The following is a 27,530-nucleotide window of genomic DNA, read 5'->3' on the forward strand; positions in this document are numbered from 1 at the left end:
TACAAGTCTTTTTTTTTTATTTTACTAAGTTTTTGTGTCTCTGAGATAAATGTCTAAGAATAGACTTTCTGAATCTCTCTTAAATTTATAAGAAACTGACAGCTTTCCCAAGTAGTTTTACCATTTTTGCAATCTCCTCCAGAAGATGTGAGAATTCCAGTTGCTCTACATGGGCATTTACAGTTGGTATTATTTTATTTGATGTTAGCATTTGTAATGAGCATAAGATAGTTATTTAGTTGTTCTTTTGATTTTTATTTCACTGGTGACAAAGGATGTTAAGTACCTTTTCATGTGCTTATTGATCATTTTTATATCTTCTTTTATGACTAATTTGATCAAGTATTTTGTCCTTTGAAAAACTGGGTTGTATATCTTTTAATTATTGACATTATATAGGAGTTAATTACATATTCTGGACACAAGTGCTTTATGAGATGTAATATTGCAATTTTTTTTTTTCTCTAGGATGTGGCTCACCTTTTTGTTTTCTTAAGGTGTCTTTTTATAAGCAGAAACTTTCACTTTTTATAAAATCCAATTTATCATTTTTTTTAAGTTTAAGGTGTTTTGTTCCCTAAGAAATCTGTGCTTATGCCAAGTTTAATGGAGATATTCTCCTATGTTTTACTAGAAGCTTTATAATTTTAAATTTTTGCATTGAAATCTATAATTAATTTTACTGTGTGCTATGAGGCAGAATTTGATATTTATCTTTTTGTCTCCTACATTTATCCAGTTGTTCTAGCACTACTTGTTGAAAAAGGCTTCTTTCCCCCCATTGAATTGCCTTGACACCTTTATTGAAAATCAATGAAAGTAGTCAAAAGGTACAAACTTCTAGTTATAAAATAAGTAACTATTGAGGATGTAATGTACAACATGATGACTATAGTTAGCACCGCTATATGGTATATTCGAAAGTGGCTAAACGTAGTAGATCCTAAAAATTCTCATAATAAGAAAAATCTATTTTTTCTTTATTCTTTTCTTAAAAAAATTTTTTTTTGATCTAGCAGATGATGGATGGTAACTAAACTTACTGTGGTGATCATTTAATAATATAGGTATGTCAAGTCATTATGGGGTACACCTTAAATTTCTACATGCCTGTATGTGAATTATATTTAAGTAAAACTGGAAAAAATATCAATTTATCCTTTGTGTGTACCTCTAGTTCTGGACTCTGTTGTGTTCCATTTATACAATATTCCATCCCTATGCTAATGTAATACAGTTATGATTACATAAATTTTTGTAGTAAATCTTGAAATACTCAAGTGAGAGTTTTCAATATTTTCTTTTAGAAAAAAGAAAATTGGGGGATGCCTGGGTGGTTCAGGGTTTGAGTGGTCTTCCTTTGACTCAGTGTGATCCTGGGTCCGGGGATTAAGTCCCACATCAGACTCCCTGCGAGAAGCCTGCTTCTCTCTCTGCCTCTGTCTCTGCCCCTCTCTCTCATGAATAAATAAATAAATCTTTAAAAGTAATTGTTTTAGCCATTCTAGGTAGAGCTCCACACAAATTTTAGAATCTACTTGTCTAATCCTGTAAAGAGCCTGTTGGAATTCTGATCAAGTTTGCATTGAATCTATAGGAAAACTGAAATATTAACAGTAACAATTCTTTTGGGTCATGAATATGGTATATTCTGTCACTATTTAGGTAGCTCTTAATTTCTCTTAACAATGTTTTGTAGTTCTCAGTCTTGTATAGTTTTTGTTAAATTTATTTCTTTTTCTCTAAGTGTTTTAAAAAATTTTTGATACTATTGTAATGGTATTTTTCATTTTTTATTTTCCAGTTGTTTGAAGCTATTTTAAGAACACAATTTTTTGCTGCTGGCTTTGTGTATGGTGACCTTTCTAAGCTCACTTATTCTAGTAGTTATTTTGTAGATCCCTAAGGATCTTCTACATAAACAATCGTATCTCCTATGAATAAACACAACTTTACTTCTTCATTTCCAATCTGCAGGCCTTTCACTTTTTCTTTTTTTACTGCACTACCTAGAATCTCTGATGCAAGGTTGTATAAGTGACAAGAGTGATATTCTTGGCTTTTTTCTGATTTTAGGAAACTATTCAATATTTCACAGTAAATATATTAGCTGTAGGTGTTTTATAGTTGCCCTTTATTAAATTAAGAAAGTTCTTTTCTATGCTGAGAATTTAGATCATTAGTGGATATCAAAATTTGTCAAATTCCCTTTTCTGCATCTATTAATACTATATTATTTTCTCATTTTGTGTGTTAATGTAGTGAATTATACTACTTGATTTTTAAATCTTAAACTACTCTTACTTCCTGGAATAAACAAACTTGATTATGATAGAACTGATGTATCTATGTATATACACATACATACATATACACACATATATCTGTTCTGTGTTTCTGATTTGCTAATTTTTAAGGAATTTTTTGGTCATATGACAAATATTGGTTTACAATTTTATTATCTTTTAGAGTCTGAAAACCTTTTTATTAGTGTTATGTTGGCCCAAAAATGAGTATGGAAATATTTCTTCCTCCTCTGTTTACTAAAAGAGTTTATATAAGTTGATATTATGTAATTATTTAATATTTGATACAATTCTCCAAGGAATTTGCTAGGTCTAGAGATTTCTTTGTGGGAAAATTTTATTTCTAATTGAAGAAATTCAATTTAATTAATAGATAAACGGCTATCCTGATTTTCCATTTCATGTGTTAGCTTTGTAATTGAATTTTTAAAGACATTTGTCTGTCTCATATACTTTGTCAGATCTACTGGCATAAAATTGTTCGTGATATTCTTTCTTTAATTATCCTTTTAAAAACATCTTTGGGATCTGTATTAATAATTATTTTTCATAATTTATGTTCCCTTTTTTATGACCTCTGTCAGATTTGCTATTAGCTAATATATGCATTAATTTCTAAAAAGTAGATTTGGGTTTTGTTATTTTTTCCTGTAACTTGTTTCTGTTTTATTGATTTCTTCCCTTTATTATTTCTTTTCTTCTACTTAGTTTTGGTTCAGTGTTCTTGTCTTTTTCTAGTTTCATAGGATTTAAACTTTGACCATTGATTTTAAGCCTCTCTTCTTTTGTGGTATGAAGCTATACATTTCCTTCTAAAAACAAATTAAAAACTGATTAACTGATTAATATGTAATATTGTCATTATTGTTCAATTCAAAATATTTTCTAATTTCCATTTGGATTTTTTCTTTGATTACAGATTACTTAGAAGTATTTTAGTTCTTTTTATAAATATTACCATTATTTATTTATTTCAATTGTAGTCAAAGAAACCACTATACAAAATATAATTACTTGAAATTTAGTACCATTTTTTAATGGCTCAGTATATTCCCTTAGTTTACTTCCTATATACACTCAAAAAGTTTGTGTAGTCTGCAATTATTTAGTGTAGTGTTACATAAATATCAAGCAGTACAAAATGGCTGATAACTTTATTTAGATCTTTTAAACTTGACTGTTTTTATTTTTTTATCTTTTGGTCTTATTGCTTTATCAACTACTGAAAGAGTAGTGTTAAAATCTCCTATTCTTATGGACTTGTCTATTTATTTCTATATTTCTACCAGTTCTTGTCTCATATATCCATAAGCCTTATTATTAGCAAAACTGCTCTTAGAATTGTTGGGTTCTCCTGATGAATTTCTCACTTTATCATGATAAAACTTCCTTTTTATATCTGGCAATATTTCTTATCTTGAAATCTATTTTTCTTGACATTAATATAGGCACCTCCACTCCATATTCTTACTGCTTGCATGGTATATCTTTTTTTTTATCCCTTTACTTTTAACTATAAGTATACAAAATATACCTCTGGAGACAGTATATATTTAGATCGTGCTTTTTATCCAATTTCTGCCTTTTAAATGTTTGGTCCATTTACATATAATATAATTACTGATATGATTGAATATAACTAAAACATTTGCTATTTGTTTTCTATGTAATTTCTCCATAGGCTCTTTAGCTTTATATATTTGTATTTGTTTCTAGGGGATTATAATATGCATCCTTGAATGACTACTATCTATTTAAAACTGATATTTGCTATTTTAGTACAATATGATCTTTTAACAGTATTCTACTCCTACCCATTCTTATGCTATTGTTGTCATATATTTAACACATATATACTACATAAATATCATAATACACAATATGATGTCATAGTTTTTTAAATTGTTTTCTGTCTTCAAATAAATTTAGAGAAATAAAAAAGATAGATACCCACGTGTTAATCACTTCTTCTTCTTTTTTTTTTTTTTTTTTTCCTGTAGATATGTGTTTACATCTGGTCCATTTGCCTTCCACCTGAAGAATCTTTTTTTTTCTTTTAAAGATTTTATTTATTTGAGAGAGAGAGAGAAGTGTGTGTGTGACAAAAAGATAATGAACACAGAGAGCAGCCGAGGGAGAGGGAGAAGCAGACTCCCCACTGAGCAGAGAGCCTGATATGGGGCTTGCTTCCAGGACCCCAGGATCATGACCTGAAGTCCCAAGTTTAACCAACTGAGCCACCCAGGCACCCCCACCTGAAAACCTTATAAGCATTTCTGTAATGTAGGTCTACTGGCAAACTACTCTCTTAGTTTTTGTTTATTGAAAATGTTTTTGTTCCACTTTCAATTTTGAAGGATAGTTTTGCAGAATATAGAATCCTGGGTTGACAGTTGCTTTGTTTTGTTTGGTTGGTATTTTTAACAGTCCTAGCCCATTTCCATTCCTGGCCCTCTCTACTTACTGTTCCCTCTCCCTGGACAACTCTAACCAGTTTTTCAGATCACAGCCTAAATCTCATCCCTCTGGTTTCACTTCACACTTCTGAGAGAACTCTGTTGAGCATACTGTCCAAAATCATCCTTCTCTGTTTCTCTCACATTGTCCTGTTAACAGCCTGAATGACACCTTCACAATCTGTAGTTATGTGTTTATTTGTTTACTTGTTTCTTGTCTTTTACCCAACCACCTCCATCAAAATTATTTGATATGTTTTATTCTCTCCTACATTCTTGGCATTCAGCAAAATTACCTGGCATCATAATAAAGGTACAATGATGTTTCTGTAATGTAAAATGAATACAACTGAAGTTGCAGGGGCATCTAAAGTCTGGCATTTTGAGACTTGAAAAGACATACTGAGTAGTCCCATACTGCTAAACACTCCAGGACCATCTGTTTTACACACTGTGCTAAGAATATAAATACAAAAGTGATGCATCTTCGTGAAGCTTTCCCAGATTCTCTGAGTTAGAAACAATCTTCTTCTCTATTCCCTTACATTCCATTCCTCCTGACTGTGTTGTTTTTTTTTGTTTTTTTTTTTTTTTTTTATGATCTACCTTGCACTGTTGCTATTTGTATACATGCCTTCTCTCTCCAACTGGGCTACCAGTTCTTTGTAGCAGTGGCTATATTTTCCAACACATACTGGCAATCCTGCAGAAATAATCTTTAGGTATGCAAAAGTTTTAGGATACTCTTCATATGGTATTGCACTGAAAATGAATTGAATAAGAAAGTTGGCATTTTTGTTTAATAAGATTCTCTAGTTCTCTGAGGAAAAGGAGCTGTATAATTCCAAACTAATTAGGATTTCAAGTGAGCATTAATAAAAGCCTAACTTCCCACCAAGGACACTGTGTCATGTGTGGGGGAGGACTCCTCTGCCCCTTCTCTGCCTTTGTTCCTGTTTATACCCACTGCCTTTCTAGTTTATGCTTCCTGTAGTTTACATCGTAATAAAGTACCAGATATTTTCTGCCCACGCCTCTGTTGGGCTGCAGAGCATGAGAACTGTAATGAAAAGCACAGATCAGAATATTTTTTAGATTTGTTGGTGATCTTAAAAATGCCCATTTTTAAACATAAATATTTATGTCTGTTGCCAAGCTGAACCTCTATTTGTTATGAGGGAACTTTGATTAGTTTGTAGTCTGAAGAGGACCCATATAAATAGCAGTTACCATTTATTATGACAGCATTGATGGAAAACCCAGGAAGGAGGAAGACCTGAAGCTGGTTTTCATATTCTGATTCCATGCATAAAAGAAGGAATGGATCAGTCCTGGAGAAGCATTCAAACAACTCACATGCTGCTTGTGATAACTTATGTTCTCTGGGTTTGGGAACTACAATCATCTTTCTGAGTCATGCACACCTGTGAAATGGAAAGGTGATGTAAGCACAGCTCTTCTTTATGGAATACCTTTCTTTTCTTTTCTTTTCTTTTCTTTTCTTTTCTTTTCTTTTTTTCTTTTCTTTTCTTTTCTTTCTTTTCTTTTCTTTTTCTTCTTTTCTTCTCTCTCTTCTCTTCTCTTTCCTTTTCTTTATTTCTTTTTTAAGACCCCATATTGTTCTAACAAATTCAAGTAAAAAGGGGTATGAGTGTATGGGCCAGTCTTTTTAAAGTGTTAGTGTGTTTGTTCATGTGTGTGTGGTGTCGGTTAGGTTACAGGTCTGAAACTTCTTATAGAATCTTAGGCCTGATGCAAAGCTCATCCAATCAGAATTTCTGGAAACTGTCCCTAGGAATCTGCATTTCAGCATGATTGCTGGAAGATGAATCCACACTCAGAAGTTTGAGAGTCATTGCTTGAAGTAATAGAGAGTTAAAAGTTGTCTATTGCATACTGTCAGCCTGTGCTGAAAGTTTTCAGTTCCTTAGGTTGATTTCCAAGAAGATCCCAGATATGCGGTTTTATTGTTTTTTTTTTTTTTCCCATAACCAAACTGACTCTTACTTGAGCAATTAGGTAAGTCAGTGTCCAATTATATAATTGAAACTGAAATAAACACAAGTTAGTCCTCACACTGGCCAGCCTAGCTTATCATATGACATGACATATTTCTTTGAAACATGCACGGAGGCCCTAAGAACTTGAAAGTTTCCAGGAAGTTCTGCTGTTTGTTGCATTATTGATGATATTACAACATTCTGTCAGTAGGACTCATAGGATATAGTCAGAAAACAACTTTATTAACCCCACCATCTCTGTAGGATTAATTCATTCCTACCCCTTGGATAAAAACTCGGATAAGATTCATGAATTTTTACTCACTTTTAAACTGGAAAGAGTTCTTTACTCTCATTCTTAGATACATAAAAGTTTTATGCCATTAATTGATATATCCAGGATAGAAAAATAATTTTTAAGTATCTCCAAACTTTGTTAAAAGTTAGTTTTTTCCCTCCCTCAGGTCAGATCTGCTAGGCTGCCTATTTGCTGCAAGAAAAGAGAGTTCAGTAGGCTCCTCTCTTTTTCTTTGCCTAGGACTTTTGCTTTTCTTCTAGGGCTTTTGCTTTTATCCTTTTAGCTCAGAAGGTTGCCTCAGGTTCCTCCAGGGCTGAGGCATGCAGGGTGTTAGGTTATAAAGGCAAGGGGGATAAAAATTGACTTGATAGATACACGTGCAAAGCTGGCATAGAAGCTACCAGATCTGGCAGGGATTATAAACTGACTCTTCTTTTCAGGGGTGATTTCATGGCTTTTCAGGAACTCAGCATTACTTGATATGGGTATTCCCTCTGGGGTCATTTTAAGCCTCTAGGTATCCAGCTGAACACTTTTAGCATCTATCTGCTGAGATGTTGCCTCCAACTCCGATATCCAAAACATCACCAAACCAGCTCTGTTCATACATAGTACACACATGGTCTGTGGGAAACTGTCATGAATCTTTTACTCTATCAAAAGCTGTGAGAATACATCCCCAATCCTGCCCTCTTTCTTGCTTTGCCATCAAAATAGCCAACTAGCCATAGACTCTAGCATTTTGGATCTTGCAGGGCATATAAAGGGTCTAGTACTTCACTTCCCAAGTGCAAGAGGAGGCACTTCTCAAGCCCTCTAGGGCATTAGTTCCATTAAACTCTTTCCCCATAGGTTTGAGGTGAAAGAGGACACCTCCAATTCAGGAGGAGGGTAAGTAAGAAATAGTCTACCTATTTCTTTCTTCTCCAACCTTTATTTTAGACTGGTGGTGGGTGGTCAGCTCAGGATTAGAAACTGGTTCTTGACTATTTCTTTTGGATGTTTTGACCTGCTTCACTTTAGTAATGTGCGCATAGGGCTTCAATTTAGGGCTTCATCTGTGACCTTGAAGAAAAATATAATTCCATTTTAATATCACTTTGAAATAATAAGAGCTAATTTATGTTGATCACTTATTATGTACTGGATACTCTTTGATACATACTTTATCTCACTCAGTCCTTCCCACAATCCTTTTAGGAAAGAGAAGTCCAGAGAAGTCAACTAATTTGTATAAAGTCACCCAGGTTGCAAGTTACACAATTTTCTTTTTTAGAAAAATAAGAATGATGTTGTCTCTTAGAAAATGCTTTGCATTCATCAGGGGGGAAAATGCTACAACTGTTTATAATTCTGGCTTTACAAGGGTAAGACAGAATTTTGGAGCAAAATTAATAACAACTCTTGCTTGATAAGGATGTTAATATATTTTATTTGCCTAATTCTCACATCAGTCTTGTGATGTGAAGGACTTTGTCAGCATGTTGAGACCAGGAAGAAATTATGTGATTTTCCCTAGATCATACAACCGGGAATAATTGGAGCCAAGATTTAAATTCAAAATTTCAGATCATGACTCACAGTTTACTTTTCTCTCTACTCTGATGGGACATAGTAGCAGAAGGAATGTGTTTCATGTAGGTCTCTGAGCTGTGGCAAATGTTTAAAGTTTGGTTAAAGCTACTTTCTAACACATTTGATTCTAGATGAATCAATATTATAAAGAAGTCAATGTTTTTACTAAACTCCTTGAAAGCAAAGTACATCTTATTCATCTTGGAATCCCCAGTGCCTGGCCCAAAGTTTATTATTAATGTACTTTATTAATGAATGAATTGAATGAATTAAATTAATAAACAAATTAATGAATAGTTTTCTTTTAAACTCTTCGGTAGAAAGTAAGCTTTTATGTGAATTAGATTGTTATCTTTGTCTTGGGTATTTACATTTTATAAGATGATCCTGGAAGAACTCAAACAAATGAGGTCTAAAGTTGAATTTGTGATTATACCATTGTAATAGGGTTGGAAGAGTAATTGAGACAGTGTTTCTCTGGAGTCTCAAATTTCATTACAGAGATGACAGCTTACCATGTCTATATGCCATAAGAAAAAAGTAGAATTTGCCTTTGTTTGGATTATAAAATATCCAGAAACATTGCATCTCAAGGAAGCATGTTCTAATAATTTTAGGCATCTAGAAATAGAGCAGTCTGCTTCTAACTTCTGCTAAGGGAGATGCTGGCTGGGCTCTGGAAGGAATATTGAAGTGTTGGTGGGGTAGACCAGAGGCCCTCTAAGATATTCTATCCTAAACTTTTGGAGATCCTGGTATTCATTAAGGTAACTGATGGCAAAGATGCAGTTAATCAAGTCTGTCTGTTGTCCACAGGTCTGAGGCGCAATTACAGATGTACCATCTGCAGTGTCTCTCTAAACTCCATAGAACAGTATCATGCCCATCTGAAAGGAGCTAAACACCAGACCAAGTAGGTACTTTCATGCTTTCACCCTTCAGTCCTATTGCATACAATAATTTATAGTATCGTGAAAAAAGGCTAAACATTTTACATATTACAAAATAAGTCTATAGAAATGACATCTCTTTATCTCCAAAGTTTCCCTAATATTTATGCTGGAGCCTCCAGGGTCTACCTAGCACAACTTTAAAAATGGCTTCTCCTTTTTTGGCACAAGTAATGACAAGATCTTTTGTTTGCTTGTTTTATTCTTTATTTTTTTTTCAAGATCAGCTGAACACATTTTCACAAAACTTGGGAAATTTTTAGATCTATACTAAGTGTTTTTTTAAAATATTTTATTTATTTATTCATGAAAGACACAGAGAGAGATAGAGAGAGGCAGAGACACAGGCAGAGGGAGAAGCAGCCTCCACGCAGGGAGCCTGATGCGGGACTCGATCCGGGGGCCCCAGGATCATGCCCTGGGCAGAAGGGAGGCATGATCAGGGCTAACCCACTGAGCCACCCAGGGATTCCCCAAAATTTAATTTCTTTAATGGAACATTATTCATATCTTCTATTTATTCTTGTAATCAGTTTTAAATTAGCTATTTTTCAGTGAATTTGCATTTTATCTACACTCTTACATGTATTGGTATAAAGTTGTTCACGATATACCCTGATTTTATGTATAATTGTCTTTAGGATGTTTTCATTCCTAATATGGTTTATTTGTCTCCTCTTTTTTAAAAATTTTTTGTTTATCTTTGTTAGAAGTTTATCAGTCCTTATTGGTCTTTTCAATGAATGTTAAGGTTTGTTGATTTTCTCTGGATACAGTTCTTTTCTGCCACTTAAAAAATTTTCTTTCTACTCTCTGTGGATTTAATTTTAATTTCCTCCTAGCTTCATTTATCATTGTTTCCTTTTTTTTCTCATATACGCACTCAAAGCTCTCAATGTTCCTCAACAGATAGTTTTAGCTACTCTCCACAAGTTATTTTTTATATCCTAGAGGTTTTAATATGTAGAATTATTATTATTATTATTTATTTCAATTTATTTTCTGATTTCTACTGATCTCTTTTTTTACTCATGATTGTTTAAAAGTGCTTTGCTTACAACCTAATATGTGGGGGCTTTTTCTATTTATGCTTTGGGGGATTAATTTGTACCTGAATTCCACAGTGGTCAGAGGACATACTCTAAATGATTTCAATCTCCTGAAATTTGTGTAGACTTGCTCTATGCCCCAAGCAAATGTTCAATTTTGGTAAAACTCAATGTTTCTTTGAAAAGAATGTGCCTTTTTCAGTAATTAGGTAAATGGTTCTATATATCAATTAAGTCAAGTTTTTAAATCTTGTACAATCTTCTACGTCCTTACTGATTTTTTGTCTGCTTTATTATATTCATGAGAAACAGAGGTATTTGAAAAACTTTTGACTATAAGTATGAATTTGCCTATGTGCCCTTTTAATTATATTTCTTTTCTTTATATACTTAAAGGTACATTATTAGATGCTTACAAATTTAAGAATTTTAAAAAAATATTCCTATTGAATTGGCCCTTTGAACCATACTTTGTCCTCATGAAATGTCTTTCATTACTAGTAATACTTTCCTTACTTTGGTACCCCCAACTCTTCAAAACTTTCAAAGTTTCCCTTTAAATTTTATCCAGCTTTTGTTTTTTTCTCAAGTGGAAGGTTAGTACAATACCAATTCCTCTATTAGAGCTGGAACTGGAAGTCAGCCAGATGGTTCTTAACGACTCTAATCTGACCAATTAAATCAACATAAGTATTAAGGTGTCAGTAATTTTCAAGGTCTTATATTTATATTTTTAATAATAACTTCTAAAGAGGTGTTGAGATGAGAGATTATTAAATTGTGCAGTGGAAAGAATTTTGAGTCAGAGGATTTTATTTCTAGTGCAACTTTGCCACTGAGTGACCAGGGGCAGTGACAAATCTTCTTTAGGTCTCAATTCCCTTGTAGATAAGTGTTTAGTGATGACAAGCACATAACGAGTGTGTGCTCACTTTCCTGTATCTTGCTCATGATTATGAGATTTTTTCCTACTAATCCTGAATTCAGCCTTACCATTTTTTCTTAATACAGGTCCCTAGTCAGCCTTTACCATTCTTTGGAACTAGCAATGTTCCTCCAAAATTATGTCCACAAAATTATGTCCAAAAGCTCAGAATGTGAACTTTTTTGTAAATAGGGTCTTTGCAGATGTAAACAGTTAAGAATCCCAAGATGAAATCATTCTGGATTTAGGGTGTGCCCTAAATCCAGTGCATGGTGTCTTTATGAGAGGAAGGAAAGGGATATTGGGACACATGAAGAAGCAGGCTCATGGGAAGACAGAGGCAGAGACTAGGATTATTTCTACAAGTCAAGGAACACCAGGAGCTGGAAGGATTCTCTTCTAGAGCTTTTGGAAGGAGCTGCTGATACCTTGATTTCAGACGTCTGTCCTCTAGAATCTAAATAAGACTTCTTTGTTTTAAGCCACCCAATTTGTTGTACTTTTTTTAGGGAAGCCTTAGGAATTGTATACATTGTGAAACCTATTTACCTTGTTCCAGAAGTATCCCTCAGTCATGTTTTATTGGGCACCTTCTTCCTACGTCTATGCCAATAATGATGACGATGATGATGGTGGTGATGGTGGATATGGGGAGGGGGCTACCATTGTTAACTAGAAGGGAACTTCTGTACAACTGGAGTATAGCAACAAATTAAACTTCTTTGAAAGTGTTAATGTATATAAGATGCACAGCATCCCTGTAATTGATCAGATGCTCACATCTCCTTTTTAAAGGTTAGAAAATTGAGATTCACAGAAGTGACTTGTCCAAAGCCCCAAAAATAATTGATTGGCAGACCCAAGAGCAGAAGTCAGGTTATTGCCCATCAGTGCTATTACTGATATAATAATACTTACATAATACCATTATCATCATATTGCTTTTTACTAGCATTAAAGAAGCTTTTTCCTTTTTTGGCAAATGTCATAAACAGCAAAATGGCACTCAAATTTTGCTCTACTGTTAAATAACAAGAGAAATATTAAGTATCTAATGAGATTAAAGGTTTAGAAATGCAAATGATCACACTGACATATGAAGCAATTGCCTATTAGTAGATTTTTCAGGGTTTCCAGGGGATATAGTCTGTCAATTAGTACAAATGATTAAAATGAAATTTAAAGACACATGAGTACATATCATAGACTAATGAACAATTCTCCCATAATGTACTTAAATTTCAGTTTAGGGAACACTTCAAGCCTCAGGACATTATATTACCTAGAAATAATGGGTATAAAAATTGTCATTACTTACTTTGATACTTCAGTTGGGTGGAAATGAGACACAAGTGTTGAAAAGAGTAAGTCAGACTGACCAAAAGTTAGTAGTAATTTCTAAATGTGCTTCTCCTCTGAGAAGAAGTTTTAAATGTGATATCCATTTCTTTTTCTGCAGTTTTTCCCAGCTATTATGAGTGCTCTAGACAAAGCCTTCATATTATTCATTTGCCCATCATACTTACTTATTTCTTCAGTGATTGAATGAATATTTAGACTAATTTTCAGAGCTGGAATATATTTGTTTTAAATACCTTGGAAATCAGTTTCTGCATTTAGGATAGCAGTTAGTAATCTGAGGAGTGTACAATAATAAATATTTTTACAAATATGCCGGCCATCAGGAACTGTCTGTACTTTTAATAAATAAAAGTAGTTTAAAACCCCAAGAAATGTAGGAAGCAAGCAAATAAATGAGCAACAAATCAATGCATGGATGTCTTCAAAGATTCAAGATCTAGATATTTTTTTGTGGAATTTTCAATGTGGTTTACTGGCACTAACAAAGAATTCCTTTTTTTTTTTTTTTTAAGATTTTATTTATTTATTTGAGAGAGAGAGGGAGAGAGCAAGCATGAGCAGATGGGGGGCTGGGTAGAGGGAGAGGAAAAATCAGATCCTGAGAACATGACCCGTGTCAAAGGCAGACACTTAACCGGCAGCCACCCAGGTGCCCCTAACCACGGATTTCAATAATCAAAAGGGTTGAGGCTTTGGTATTATATTTTTTCATAAGAATGTTTTCTTTTCTGAAAGCATGGAATATATGTATTACCACTAACATCTGGGATAAGCAGGACAAAAGACTGATTTTAAAACAGAGGTGCCTTTCCCAAAGGACATCAAGTTATTTCCCTTTAGCAGATAATCATTTGTAAGTTGCTAGGAAAGAAAGGCATGGATACAAGGGCAAAATCTGGAACCCAAGCCAACTGCTCTGCTTGTCTCACGTTATGATTCTGGCTGTGCAAAATGGCTCTTCTAGGAAATGGGGCTTACGGATTATCACCAAGCTTTTGCAGCCAAGGGGAATCCTAAGCACTGTATATAAGGTGCCTGCTGCAGGCATGAGGGATGAAGATGTAGCAGGCCTGGGGGTCAGGGAGAGTTCTCTAGTTAGCCCTGGTTTTCATAGGCAGAACATTCAAGTCCACCGGTGTCAAAAGCCCTTTCTTCTTTGAGGATGGCCTCTGATGAAACAGAGTTCACCTTCTCAAAAGGAAGAGACCACAGCCTATGGAGGGAAGAATTCCAGAAAAGCCAGAGAAAAGCTATACATCTATATATAGCACTAATGCACAGGCAATCCTGACAAGTCTATTTTTTCCAAGTCTCACTTGCATACTTTTGCTACACATGCCATAACGAGGGATACATTATAATTACAGTGTGTGACTAGATGAGGCCCTTGCAGGTTTGAGAAGAACTAAATGGGGAGCACTTTCATTCTTTCATATTACATCTAGAATTACCAATGGCACCTAATATTCTTTAGCTCACTCATTTACTAGCCTCCTCCTTTTGGGGGGACTGATAATGATTATTTCATCTTGTTTGAAATTTGCATAAGTCATGGCTGTCTCTAGAGTAGTTGTGAGCCTATGGTTTAATCTCTTGGATTTAACTGTGGACCCCATTGGATACCTCTCATGTTCTTTTTATGCTGCTTCAGTGAGTCATCCAGAACCAGTCACTAAGATTTGGTACTGAAGAGACCATCTGAATCAGGAAGAAAAAGAATTGAAAGAAGGGTGGTGGAGCCCAACAGGCCTGGCCTGGGAGGCACATCGCTTGAGTCCCCATGTCAGCACCACCTCTCACACCCTGTGCAGCTTTTAATAACAAAAAAATATATATTTTAAAATCAGTCTGTTGAGACTCAATTTACACACAACAAGATGAATAGATTTTAGTGGTACAGTGAGATGAGTTTTGACACTTGGGTCCACTGTGTCACTAGCAGCCCAGTCAAAGTACAGAACATTTTCAAAACTACCAAAAGTTCTCTTGGGCCCCAGCTGGGCTCATACCCAACCCCCCAACCCCCCACCCCCAGGCAAACATTGATTTCTTTCCCCATAGCTTAGTTTGTCCTATACTGGAACTTAAAGGAATAATAAAGTATGCATTCTTTTCTGTCTGACTTCTTTCACTCAATTCAACATAATGTTTTCGAAATTAATTCACATGGTTTCATGTGGCAGCAGTTCTTTCTTTCTCTGTGTGGTTTTGAACAAATCACGTCCCCTCAGTGAACTTCAGTGTCTTCAAGGAAACAGAAGGAGGCTGGAATATGGGGTCATCAAAGACTGTCATTTCTAACATTCTCTAATTTTATGATTTTGAGGTTTAACTTCTTTAACTTTTTAATAGGTTTCAGCTGGCAGAAGATTGACTGTAAAATTATTCTGCTTTTGTGTTTACTTCTCTACTGGTGGGTGGCCCAGAAGCTGACCAATCCTTGCAGAGTTAGTCCTGGAGGCCTGGCCTTAAGCAAAAGGCAAAGAGGCTTTTCAAATGTTTATGACTTTGGGCAAAAGGAGTTGGAGTTGGTTGTACAAGAAGACAGAGAAACAAACTTATTTTAATTTTTTTAAATGCATTTATTTGACAGAGAGCACAAGCAGGGGAGCAGCAGGCAGGGGGAGAGGGAGAAGCAGGCTTCCTACTGAGCAAAGGAGCCTGACGATGACAGAGCTTGATTCCAAGATTCTGAAATCATGATCTGAGCCTACGGTGCCCCAGAAGTTTATTTTTAACTTTATTCCAAGCTGTGAATACAGAGCATAATGCTGGTAGCTCCTTAGGTGCAGTAATAGGTAAGAGAAAGTCAGGAAGGTTCTAAGGTAGACTTTGGCCCCTCACCTGAGCAGTTCAGGCTTCTAGTCCTGTACTCCTTCTGGGTCTTCTGGAAGGTACTATAACCACTCTCTCACATTTCACCAGAGTTTATTAGAAATGAGAGTATGTCCATTTGTAAGCTATCTTTAGCTGCCATTGACTTTTACTCCAGCCAGACTTCAGTAGAATATTGAGTTTTGCTAGCATTTGTCTAATCTCTTAAAGGTTATCCTAGAACATGAAATGCCAGGGAATCAGATTAAATAAATTAAAGATCTCACTTTATGTAAGTCGATTTTGTTGGGGAAGTAGGGAGAGAAAATGAGATGAAAATGGAAACTTGCTCTTGGTTGTATTACCTTGTTTAGCTCTCTATCACCTCTCTTCAGGGTGAGAGAGAGGATTGAGCAGGTCCACTTGGCTGTGATTTCCATAGTATGGATGGGGTAGTGGTGAGTAATTAGACAGATCAGCCCCTCACCCCACTTAATTCAATTCCATGACCAAAATCTATTGAACACTTTACTCTGTGTGGGGCATTAAATAGGCCTTGGGGACAACTGAAGGAGAGGCAGAGATAATTATACGTCTCAACAAGTTTATAATCTAGTTGAGAGAATGCAACAAGTAGTCAAGTAATTATAGTTAAGAACTACGCAAGATATGATAAGCGTAAGAAAATGTTGTGAAATTCAGAGGAAGAAGTCATTGCATCTGGTAGGGGACCATTAGGAAAGGTGATTGGGAAGTGAGTGCCATGAAGTGGTTTGGGAATGAGACCATCTGGGTTCAATCCTTGCTCCACCGTCTGCTAACTGTGTGACTTTGAGCATGTTACTCAAAGGCCTCTCTGTACTTAGTTTCCACATTAGGAAAATACAGCAGATGTTTATTAAAAAACAAACTGACTGTAGTGAGAATTGAGTTTTAAGAACAACAAAAACAGCAATAGCAAAATATACTGAAGTGTATAGATATGTACTTGGCATGATGGTTTTTTTTTCTTAAGTGTTAATTGCATTTCATATTAATGAAATTGCATTCGAAATGCACTTCAAAGAATGGGTAGGTGAATGCTGAGGTAACATTTAGTACTTCGGTTCCAAGTACTGTTTATGCAAGATTGTTTCAGAATTCTTGATAACAGACTCATTTCTTGCCCGCTTCTGGACTCATACACCAGTACAAACGTGTTCAGTGTTTAGAACTCAAACCGACCTTAAGCAGACAGCTGGATATAAACAGTGATCTGAGTGAGGGCTTCAAAGAATGTCCTCATTTTGAGTTTCTTGTGCTGTTATGCTTTCTACCTGCTCCAAGTCCTCATTTTATACAACAGTTTCAAGCTTTATATACAATCTCCCAACACCAGAAAGAGCATTTTCTGAATATTCCCCTTTACATGTGGTCTTTACACTGCAGCTCCTACTCAGGTTTTCTCCTTTACCCAGCACTTTGATTACCAGTTGCATTTTGTCAAACATCTGTAATTATCACTTTTTGCTCCAAAGATTATAAATCTTGAAAATAAATAAAATAAATCGAACAATCCTCCTGACTGAATTTCCTAAAATCACTGTCCTAACATTCTCTGTGACTCCCTGGATAGAGTTTCTTTACTATTTTGAGTATATGAGTCTATTTTTCTTTCCCATTTGTATTTTTTATTTTACCAGTCTAAAAGTATATGTATCCTTTCTACTCTGACATCCACATGTTACAGCTCATACTAGATTCTTGCTAATGTCAACATTAGCTGATTAAATCCAAGTTTGAGTCACAGTGTTTGATCAATGCCTGGTCTTCCAGAATTGGTAGGATTTTCTCAAGAAACAAATGATCTCTGTGTATGAGGGTGACATCTCTTTAAGCATAGGCTGCTATTATTTAAGTTATAACTTAATGATAAACATTTTGAAGACTTTTGTGCTTTTTTTTTTTTTGAGTTAATATTATCTAGACCATTCTATGTTGTGTTAAGAATGGCAAGATACAGCCAGAATCTGGACTTCAGTCAGAATATAAATTTACATAACCATCATTATAGTCATATAAATCTGTCATTCTTAATAGTCCTTAACAGCAAATAGAAAATATGTGTTTTTCTATAGCTTTTAGGGTTACAGAAAAATCTCAGTCCATTTCATGCTGAGTAGTCAAATACAAATCAAAATCTATAAAGTTAGCTTTCGGAAATGTTGGTGATACTTCAAGCACAGGACACAAGTAGTTCAAAGCTCTACCCACAGCCTCTGGTGCTATTATACTCTCCAGAGATCTATGTCTTTTCTTTTCCTTATTCAAGTGCCCTTTCTTCTAAAGACACCTAACAGGATAACATGTGCACTTTACTCTTTTTGATTTCCAAAACCATCACCACCGAACTTATTTCTGTTCTAACAAAAAGATCTTATAATAACCTTGAAGAAGATGAGTTTTAGACCTTTAATTTTATTTCCCTGACAATAGATAGTGTTGAAATAATAGATTTCATTTCCTAACATCTTTTTAGTGCTAAGTAAGATAAACTTACTAATGGGTAAGATTTTCATGGTCAGACAACTTACTAAATTAGAATCTATGTCCTTATAGTATCTATATCAGAAAAGGACACTTTAGGTTTCTGTGGTAGAAGGGTTTAGCTGGATATTCTAAAGTTGCTCATTTTAAATCCAGCTTTAGGTCAGCATAATTCTTACTCGTGGCAACTGAGTAGGGGAAACCTTCAGATTTTTCAGCAGCCTCCATGCCTGGAAAGTTGGAATCAACTATATAGGTTTCAATTTCTTAGTCTTAGAGCCAGATGTCATAATTGTGTTATTTTATATTATGTAAGAGGCTTGAAAGTGAAAATGTGCCTCCCACGGCAAAGAAAGACCAGATAAAATGTACGCTGAGATGGTCACTATAGCCAGGAAATTTAGTGGCCAACATCTATTCCTCTTTTATTGATTGATTGACTGATTAAGAGAGAGAGAGTATGGGAATGGGGGGGGGGTGGGGATGCAGAGGAGAAGAGAGGGAATCTCAAGCAGGCTCTATGCTAGACATGGAGCCAACACAGGGCTCAATTTCAGCATCCTGAGATCATGACCTGGGCCAATATCAAGAGGCCATGCAGACTATTCCCCTTTTAAAAGTGAAGGAAAGAGGTCAGGCACTCTCATACCAGTATATCAGAAAAACATCAGTGCAAGGAAAAGATCTATCGATGTTTTCAATGTATGTATACATTGGAGAGGCACTTTTCATTTCAAGTTTAACTCTCAAGAAACCCAGTAGCAGCTAACTAATGAATCAGCCTTCTGGAACATGCAAGTTCTATATTTCTCATTTCTATAGTGAATCTAAAGAGTTCATTTCTGTGGATGGAACTTGGTCCACTCATGGTCTGAGGATTTTCAGTAAGATGACATGTCATGAACATTCACTGATTGGGTCATTAGCTTAATAAATAAGTAACTCACTGTGTAATAGGTTCTAAATCACCTAGTAGAGAACAACAAATTAATGTTACATTTCCTCTCTTTAAATTTTTTTTTTTTTTTTTTTTATGATAGTCAGAGAGAGAGAGAGAGGCAGAGACACAGGCAGAGGGAGAAGCAGGCTCCATGCACCGGGAGCCCGACGTGGGATTCGATCCCGGGTCTCCAGGATCGCGCCCTGGGCCAAAGGCAGGCGCTAAACTGCAGCGCCACCCAGGGATCCCACATTTCCTCTCTTTAAAGTGTTCATATAATTTATATAATCTTTTAAAAATCTGAACCTTAAAACTTTGTGATTCCAGAAAGATCCCTCAGTCCTTAGGTCCACTGTAATTGCTGGAGAGGACACTGGTGCCTCTTCTCTGTGATGAAGGTCAGAGAACTCTGTGAGTGGCTGGCAGTGAAGTGGAGCTTGGGGATCGGGCACAACATGGACCACTGTGCCTGCAATGTCATCACCAGAAATGCAGCTTTTAGTGCCCAAGCTAGCCTGAACCCTGAGTTATGAAGAACAGAAAGAAGTCAGGCTCAGGAGCCATCAGGGATGTCAGGTACAGACAGGATAACACACCAAGAAATGCTTGTTGCTTTGTTGTATGGACTTCAAAGGCCTTACCACAAAAAACTACTTTCTTCATTTTAAAACTTCACATTTTCTGGATTCTCTCTCTCTCTTTCTTTTTGAAGAGTGCTCATTACTTATTTATAGTAGTTTAAATCTTGTAACGCCTAATAGGATATTTCAATGCTATTAATAAGCGAGAGAAGAAACCAAGAATGAAAATTATGTTAAGAATAAATGACATTTGTGATCAAAGAATGATGATTAGAGACATTTATCTGTCCAACTTCTGTTAGAAACCACTCTAATTATTCTTTCTGCCTTCATGCTCATAACACTTTCTCTCGTGTACAGTTCTAGGAAATGATAGCAAATGATTAGCTCCTATAAGATAATGCACAGATAAAAGAGTAAGACCAAGTCAGATTTTTATAACAAGAAGTGCTTTATTGTTCGAAAGCAGGTTTTTTTTTTTTTTTTTTTTACTATTCATGTCGGTAATTTTTCTTTTAACCTAGAAGTAGGATTATGCCTGGATTTTTTGATTAAAATATCTCATCCTGGGCCCATAGTGGATGCTCAACAATTAGTATTCTTTTTCTCAACTGTTTAATTAGAGTTGAGACCAGCCCAGGATTTGAATGACTAAAGTCAGTGAATATCATGAATATCATTCCACAATATTCTCTGCTAATTGTGAATAATTTCTTCATTCTCAGGAGAGGATGTGACAGGCCGTAACACTGGACCTGCCTTATGATGTGATTTCAGGGAGTTGTTTTCTTCTCTCAGAGTGATACCCTTCCCCCATACACACCTGCTAGCTAATTGCCAAACTATTTTTTTTTTTTGCCACAGGGGGAAAAAAAATATTGTCTACTTTCCCATAGAAGTCCTGGGGATAATTGCACAATGGGATGTGGGATGTGGAAATGACAAATATCAGAATCTTACCTGCAAGAAGTTTAGATGGGAGGGGCCTGAGATAGAAATACAGAGGGTATCATTGAGTTGGGTAGAGAATGCAGAAGGGAGAACTGGGGCTGGCAAGAGCAAACTTGGCCTGTCTGGGCCCAGGGCCAGGCAAGCTGGAAGAGATAATACTTGCTTCCCTATACTCTGGACTTAGAGAAAGACAAGAGAGAAATATAGCATTTAATGAGTTAAATATGTTTTCTACACAAAAATATTTCCAGATTCCCTTACTATCACAATTTTGTCCATTATGATTTCTTTGGTTTCTCTAGCTTAGTGCTCATAAAGCAAAGATTCTGGAACAATCATAAATGTACCTGACCTCATGACTCACCTGTTTGTATGCTTTTGAAAGATGGAATAAGTAGTTCCTTTATTGTTTTCAGTCAGGGAGAGATGGGTAGATAGCAGATATGTGGCCGCCCAGAGTCCAGGGGAGCCTGGGATGAGAGTGGGGAAGATTTCTCCTCTCTCAGCTACTGGATGTAAGGCCAATGGCCTATGCTGTTGGTTGGTCTGACTATGGGGAGCAAAAGTAGGGGCTGGAAGAGTCTAAGCTGCCCCATGTCTGCTTCTGAGCCTCCTCCCCACTACCCTAGTCTCTGACTGGTTTTCAGAGACAAAGGAACAGAACCACTGTAGTCTAATAAATCATGTGCTTATCATCCATGGGTTCAATCAAAAAGTTGGCAGTGGAGAGAATACATCACTGGGGCACCTGGGTGGCTCAGGTGTTGAGCATCTGCCTTTGGCTCAGGTCATCATCCCGGGATCCTAGGATCGAGTCCTGCCTCGGGTTCTCCACAGGGAGCCTACTTCTCCCTCTGCCTATATGTCTCTGCCTCTCTCTGTGTCTCATGAATAAATAAATAAAATCTTTTTTTTTTTAAAAAGAAATACATTATCAAGTCATGCAGAATTGTGCTGACCAAAAAAATTTTTTTAAACATTGTTCTAAGTCAAATTTTAAAATCTAGTTTAGAATATTTCCTTTCCTTTCCTTTCCTTTCCTTTCCTTTCCTTTCCTTTCCTTTCCTTTCCTTTTCTTTTCTTTCTTTTTTTCTTTTCTTCTTTTTTTTTTTTTTAATTTTTATTTATTTATGATAGTCACACACAGAGAGAGAGAGAGAGGCAGAGACATAGGCAGAGGGAGAAGCAGGCTCCATGCACCGGGAGCCCGACGTGGGATTCGATCCCGGGTCTCCAGGATCGCGCCCTGGGCCAAAGGCAGGCGCCAAACCGCTGCGCCACCCAGGGATCCCCCTCTTTTCTTCTTAATTTCTTTTTTTTACTTTAAAACTATTTCTCCTACTATACTAGTGTTCAAAGAAAATGAATTGTATCAAGTTACTTTTGGATTTAGATAGCAGATATAGTTATGACTTCCTGGCATGTCCTCCTTTTCTAAAGCTATATGCAATACTTAAACATTTTCAATTCAATTCCATTCTGTGTATTTACTCGATGTCTAGCTACGATATTGATATCACAATAAAAAAAAAGTCAGTAGTGTGATCCCTGCCCTCAAGAAACGTAGGGTTTAACTGAGAAAACTAATTAACAAACAAACATAATAAAAGAGCATTACAATGCTAATATATGATAGCGATTCTACATAATATTACTCAAAGAATTGAGAGAAGGGAGCAATGAGTGCAGACCTGAATAACGAGGAAAATGAGTTTAGGTGAGATGAGCTGGGGAACAGGTTGGGGTGGGCTGTGATTAGGAGCAACTAGGTGGAGATGCCAGTAGCTATTTTGCTTTATGGGTCTGGAGTTCTGAAAATAAATAATGGCTGGAGATACATATTGGGGAGTCATCAACTCATAGCAGATTACTGAAGTAGATGAAATGGGAATAGATGAGATCATTCAGGGATTGTGTATAGAGAAGAACAAGGATAAACACAAATCTATGCATGCTTGTGCACTCATGCACACACGTACACACAGGGTGACAGAGGAAGAGAAGTCAGTACCTTTTCTCATAATGACACATTTAATATTTATTTTCTAAGTAGGAGAGCAGGACAGATTAGTGCTTCAGAACCCAAGGCAGAAAAACCTGTTGAGAATGAGGGTGCAGATCAGAGTCACTAAATCCCAGAGTCAAGTAGGAAGAGGACTAAAAAAATCCAGAGTTTGTCACTGAGGAGGTAGTGGTTGATTTTTTCTGAGGAATCTTGCTGAAGTTTGATACCATAATGACCACAATGGCTGTGGTAAGAACAAAGTCGGCTAGTTCCTTACCAGTGTTCTCACTGAGTGAGGGAAAGGGCCTTGCCATCCCAGAGATGGACCCAGCGAGAAAGGCAGAGGAGGATGCATAGCTACGTGGCATGCATGAGAACTCAAATTAAATAGAAGAACCCTTTTTTAAAACAAATAGTATGTGGAATTTCATAAAAACAGAACTCTATTAGAAGTGGACATATAGGGTCTAAAGCAAACCCACTGAACTTTTCCCCTGGGCCCTCCTGATCTCTGGAGCTCTGAGGAACCCTCTGATAACCATGTTGACAGGACAATAGAGGAGAGTCACAGGTGCCTGCCTTTGTCTGGGCATGGAAGCAATTCCAATAGAGATTGGAAGCACCTTAGTGAGTTAAGTTTTAGACACAAGTGCTTTTGGAGTAATGGTACTTTATCCAAGTGAGAATGTGTTATAGGTAGTTAGAGGCAAGTTTGGTGCTCACATACAAGCCAGGGCTAAAATGGAGATTTGGAGTGTGCTGGATGGTGAAAAGTACAGCCTGGAGAGCGGGTGTAGCCTCCAGAGTAGAAAAAGGGGCAGAGAGAAAGAGCAGCACCATGAACATCTATCAGCCAGGATTCAGTCAGAGAAGCAAAACCACTTCTCTTGGTGCCTCCTGCTCCATTCACACTCCTCTGCCATATACACATATACGCACATGCACACACACACACACACACACACACACATACACTCCCACACATACATGCTCACACACAGACATATAGACATGCTCTCACACACACTCACACTGTCACACAGACATGCTCTTTCACACACACATAGACTCACACTTTCACAGATATACTCACATTGAGATACATACTTATACATATTCACACTCTCACAGAGAGACATAGTCTCACAACACTCACACATTCTAACACATACTCATACCCAGACAGACTCACACTCTCATACACTTACACATAGACACACTCACACAGAAACACCTAGATTTACACTCTCACACATAGACACACTCACACAGACTCCCACTATCACACAGACACGTTCTTTCAGACACACAGTTACACACACACTCACATTCAGATACACACTCACCCACACTACACACAGACTCACACACAGTCATACTCATACTAGGGTGCATACTTACACACATTCACATTCTCACACAGAGTCTCACACTCTCAGAGACACAGACACACAGACATACACACACACAGATGCACAAAGACATATATGCTGTTACACAGACATACACATAGACACACTTACACAGACATAGTCTCACACACACTCTCACAGACACAGTAACACACAGGCAAACACTCATACACACATTCCCTCACACACACACACACACACACACACACACACACACATAGAGACTTGACCCTAGACAATTGTGGAAGTTAGTTAAGCACCCTCTAAAACTGTAGCCTTTACATCTGATGTTGGAGCCTGACATTTGCAAGAGAGGATGTTGGAAAGGGAATGGGTATAAAGTGGGGGAAAGCAAGGACAAGCTTGAATTCCCAAGCATGAGCTGGAACCTGTGAGGGTGGACAGAAACATGTTAATGCTCACCACCTTCAACCTCAGTGGAGAATGTTTTGCAGAAGAATCTGACATGTGTATGAGCTATGGGAGCACTGACCTTCCGAGTATAAAAAGACAAAGCAAGACATGGTCAGGGAAGGGAATCCTAGGAAATGTCATTCAGCCTGGCCATGCCTTGTAGCATATATGTTTTGTAGGCAAGATACGGAACTACCACAGCACACTAATAAAGTGCTGAATAACAATATATGGCAGAACGGTCAAATGCCAAATGAGAGGCCAAAATATCAAGGCCGAGTCGTTTTGTCCCTCTTTGAAAAAAAATTTAAAAAACCAAAAATAGAGTGACTTCAAAGGTTTCCAGTTTTCTCAGGAAGATAAACTTGTTTTATTAATGAGTGCCATTCTGAATCTCTTTGCTTTAGGTACACATGAAATGTATAAAGGAAAGACCATTTCTTTGTTAACTGAACCATATGTCTTTAATGAAAATATTCTAGATCATATGTGTCAGATAATTGATATCCACCTGGGAATGAATTATACCCAGAATACTAAAAAACTAAAGTATCACCTGGAGAATACTTGGTTTTATCTGCATACTGAGATTAATTTGAAGGGAGAGATACAATGATTTGTTTTCTCATTGATGAGCAAAACAAAAATTCTGCTAGTGCTACGGCTCAAGGATTTATTGCAGAGTTTTCATGGGAAATGGACCATCTGTGGTTGCAAGTATTATTATTTATATAATTTGTTCAGGACAACAAGTTACCATAAAATATCCAATTTCCCTTTGTGAAATTGTCTATTTTACTTTCAACACTTTAGTGCGAAGTTTGACAGGATTATGAAAGATTATTCTAAAGAAAATAGTTTCATCACTTTGTGAACAGGTAGGGTACAAATGTTGGTCACAGAGGAGCTTAGGGGATCCTTCCTTGGTGCTGTATTGTTTTCTATTAGCATACTTTCCAGAAGAGATCTAATCCACTTGATACATACCATCAAATCCAGCCCTCACCTTTCCTTCAAACTCCAGATTCTATAGTCGGGCATCTCAAACTTAACATGATTAAAAAGAGAACACTTGATTTCCTTCCTTGTACCTCCTTCTTCCCTAGGCTCCCCACATCTCTAAACAGTGCTACCATTTATCCAGTTACCCAAAGTGAAAGTCTGCAAGCTAACCTTGATGCCTTTCCTTCCCCTCATTTCCATGTCCAATCTATCAGCCAGTCCTGTGATGCTACCTCTGCATTTCTCATTCCTCCATCTCTGCTGTTGGCATCCTTATCCAAGCCTCCAGTCTCCATCTTTTTTGGACTCCCTGCATCAGCCTCCTAACTCACACTGTAGGCACATTTGCCTTTCTATATACCATTCCTCACACAGCAGCAAAAGTGGCCTTTTACAGATGCAATCAGATTTTATTCTTCTCCACTGCAAATCCACTGAAGGTTTCTTTCCCATTGAACTCAGAAGAGAATCCAATCCTCCTGCTGGCTCACACAGCCCAGTGTGATCTGATCTCTATCCACCAATCTGTGCTAGGTCAGATCGACCTCCCCTTGCCCACTGTGCTCTGGGAATGCTGACCAGCCTTCATTCTGACTCTCAAACAGCAAACTTTTGTCTGTCTTAACTTTATGTTTCCTACACTAGCTGGAACCTCTTCCTGATGTGTTTTCTACAAACCACCACATGACTGCTCCTTCTTGTCAACCAACTGTAAGCGTAAATGTCTCCTAGGTGTTCTCGGTCACATCACTCTATTTTAACTCTGTACCTAGCATTCATTCCATTCTTTTCTTTTCTTTTCTTTTCTTTTCTTTTCTTTTCTTTTCTTTTCTTTTTCTTTTCTTTTCTTTTCTTTTCTTTTCTTCTTTCTTTCTTTCTCTCTTCCCCTCATCTATCATCTATCACCTCTCTCTCTCTCTCTCTCTCTATATATATATATATATATATATATATATTCATCCAGCCATCTATCCACTTAACACTTTCACAAATAGAACAAAAGTTGCAGAGGAGCGAGGATTTTCTGTATCTTGTTCCCTGCTATATCTCTAGTGCCTAGAAGAGACCAACACACAGGAAGCCTGAACTGTATTCTAGTATTAAAGACAGTCAGAGGCAGATCATTTTAATTTAAAATTGGAAATGCCATGTCACGGAAGGCAGGGAGTATTATGGAAGCACAAGAGGGGCAACTGGCTCAGTGTGTTAGCAGACTTCCCTGGAAGAGGTGGAGTTTGACGTGAGTTTTTAATAAGTTGATGTACAGAAAGCTAAGGATGTTGGTCTAAGGTGTGACACTACCATTAGAAAAGGCTGATTTATACCTTTAGAAAAGAGTCTGCAGTGAAGAGAGAGAGAGAAATAAGCCTGAGACATTAGCAGGAGATAGGAGCTACAATACGTGGTCCTCTGTGTCATTAAAGAGAATGAGGAGGAGAGAGACAGACAATACTTATCCTATAGGTAATGGAGTCACGTTGAAGGACTTTAAAAATATCACTCTGGCAGCAGATTGTAAAAGCCTAGAAACAGAGACAACAATAGGTGCTGAGCTTCTGAACTGGGAAGGTAGTTGCAGCCCTGGGTGGAAGAAGGGCTAAGGGAGTCATCTAAGACATGAATCGCACTATGCAGTGAGTGAATGATGTGTGAGGTGGGCTCTGTACAATGATCTGGACTTCAGACTCAAGCTGCATGGACTGGTGGCATCAGTTGAATAAAGGAGGAAACGCGGAGTTGAGAGAGAGAGGAAAATCATGAGTTCACTTTTATTCATGTTAAGTTTGAGATGTCTGTGCAGCATTATAGAAAGATTTTCCAATAAAAATCAGATATAAGAGTTTAGATGGGAGGGAGTTACAAAATCAGTTAGGAGTGAAAATAGAAATTTATGAATCCTTATAGAGGTGCTTGTTCAAACGATGAGCAAAGGTGCTATTGAATAAAAAGAGGATATGGAATAA

At 36.8% G+C, this 27,530-nt stretch overlaps 1 protein-coding gene across 6 annotated transcripts in view; it reads left to right on the forward strand.

Annotated features, from left to right (window-relative positions):
• Window positions 1-27,530, forward strand: part of ZMAT4 (zinc finger matrin-type 4) — a 356,108-nt gene that overhangs the window by 278,859 nt on the left and 49,719 nt on the right. For all 6 annotated transcript variants that reach the window (XM_025438880.3, XM_025438812.3, XM_025438949.3 and 3 more), the window contains one exon: window positions 9,452-9,548. In XM_025438880.3, the coding sequence (XP_025294665.1) occupies window positions 9,452-9,548 (97 nt within the window). The remainder of the gene's footprint in view (window positions 1-9,451; window positions 9,549-27,530) is intronic.

The sequence above is a fragment of the Canis lupus genome, chromosome 16, assembly GCF_003254725.2.
Source record: "Canis lupus dingo isolate Sandy chromosome 16, ASM325472v2, whole genome shotgun sequence".
Classification (NCBI taxonomy): Eukaryota; Metazoa; Chordata; class Mammalia; order Carnivora; family Canidae; genus Canis; species Canis lupus.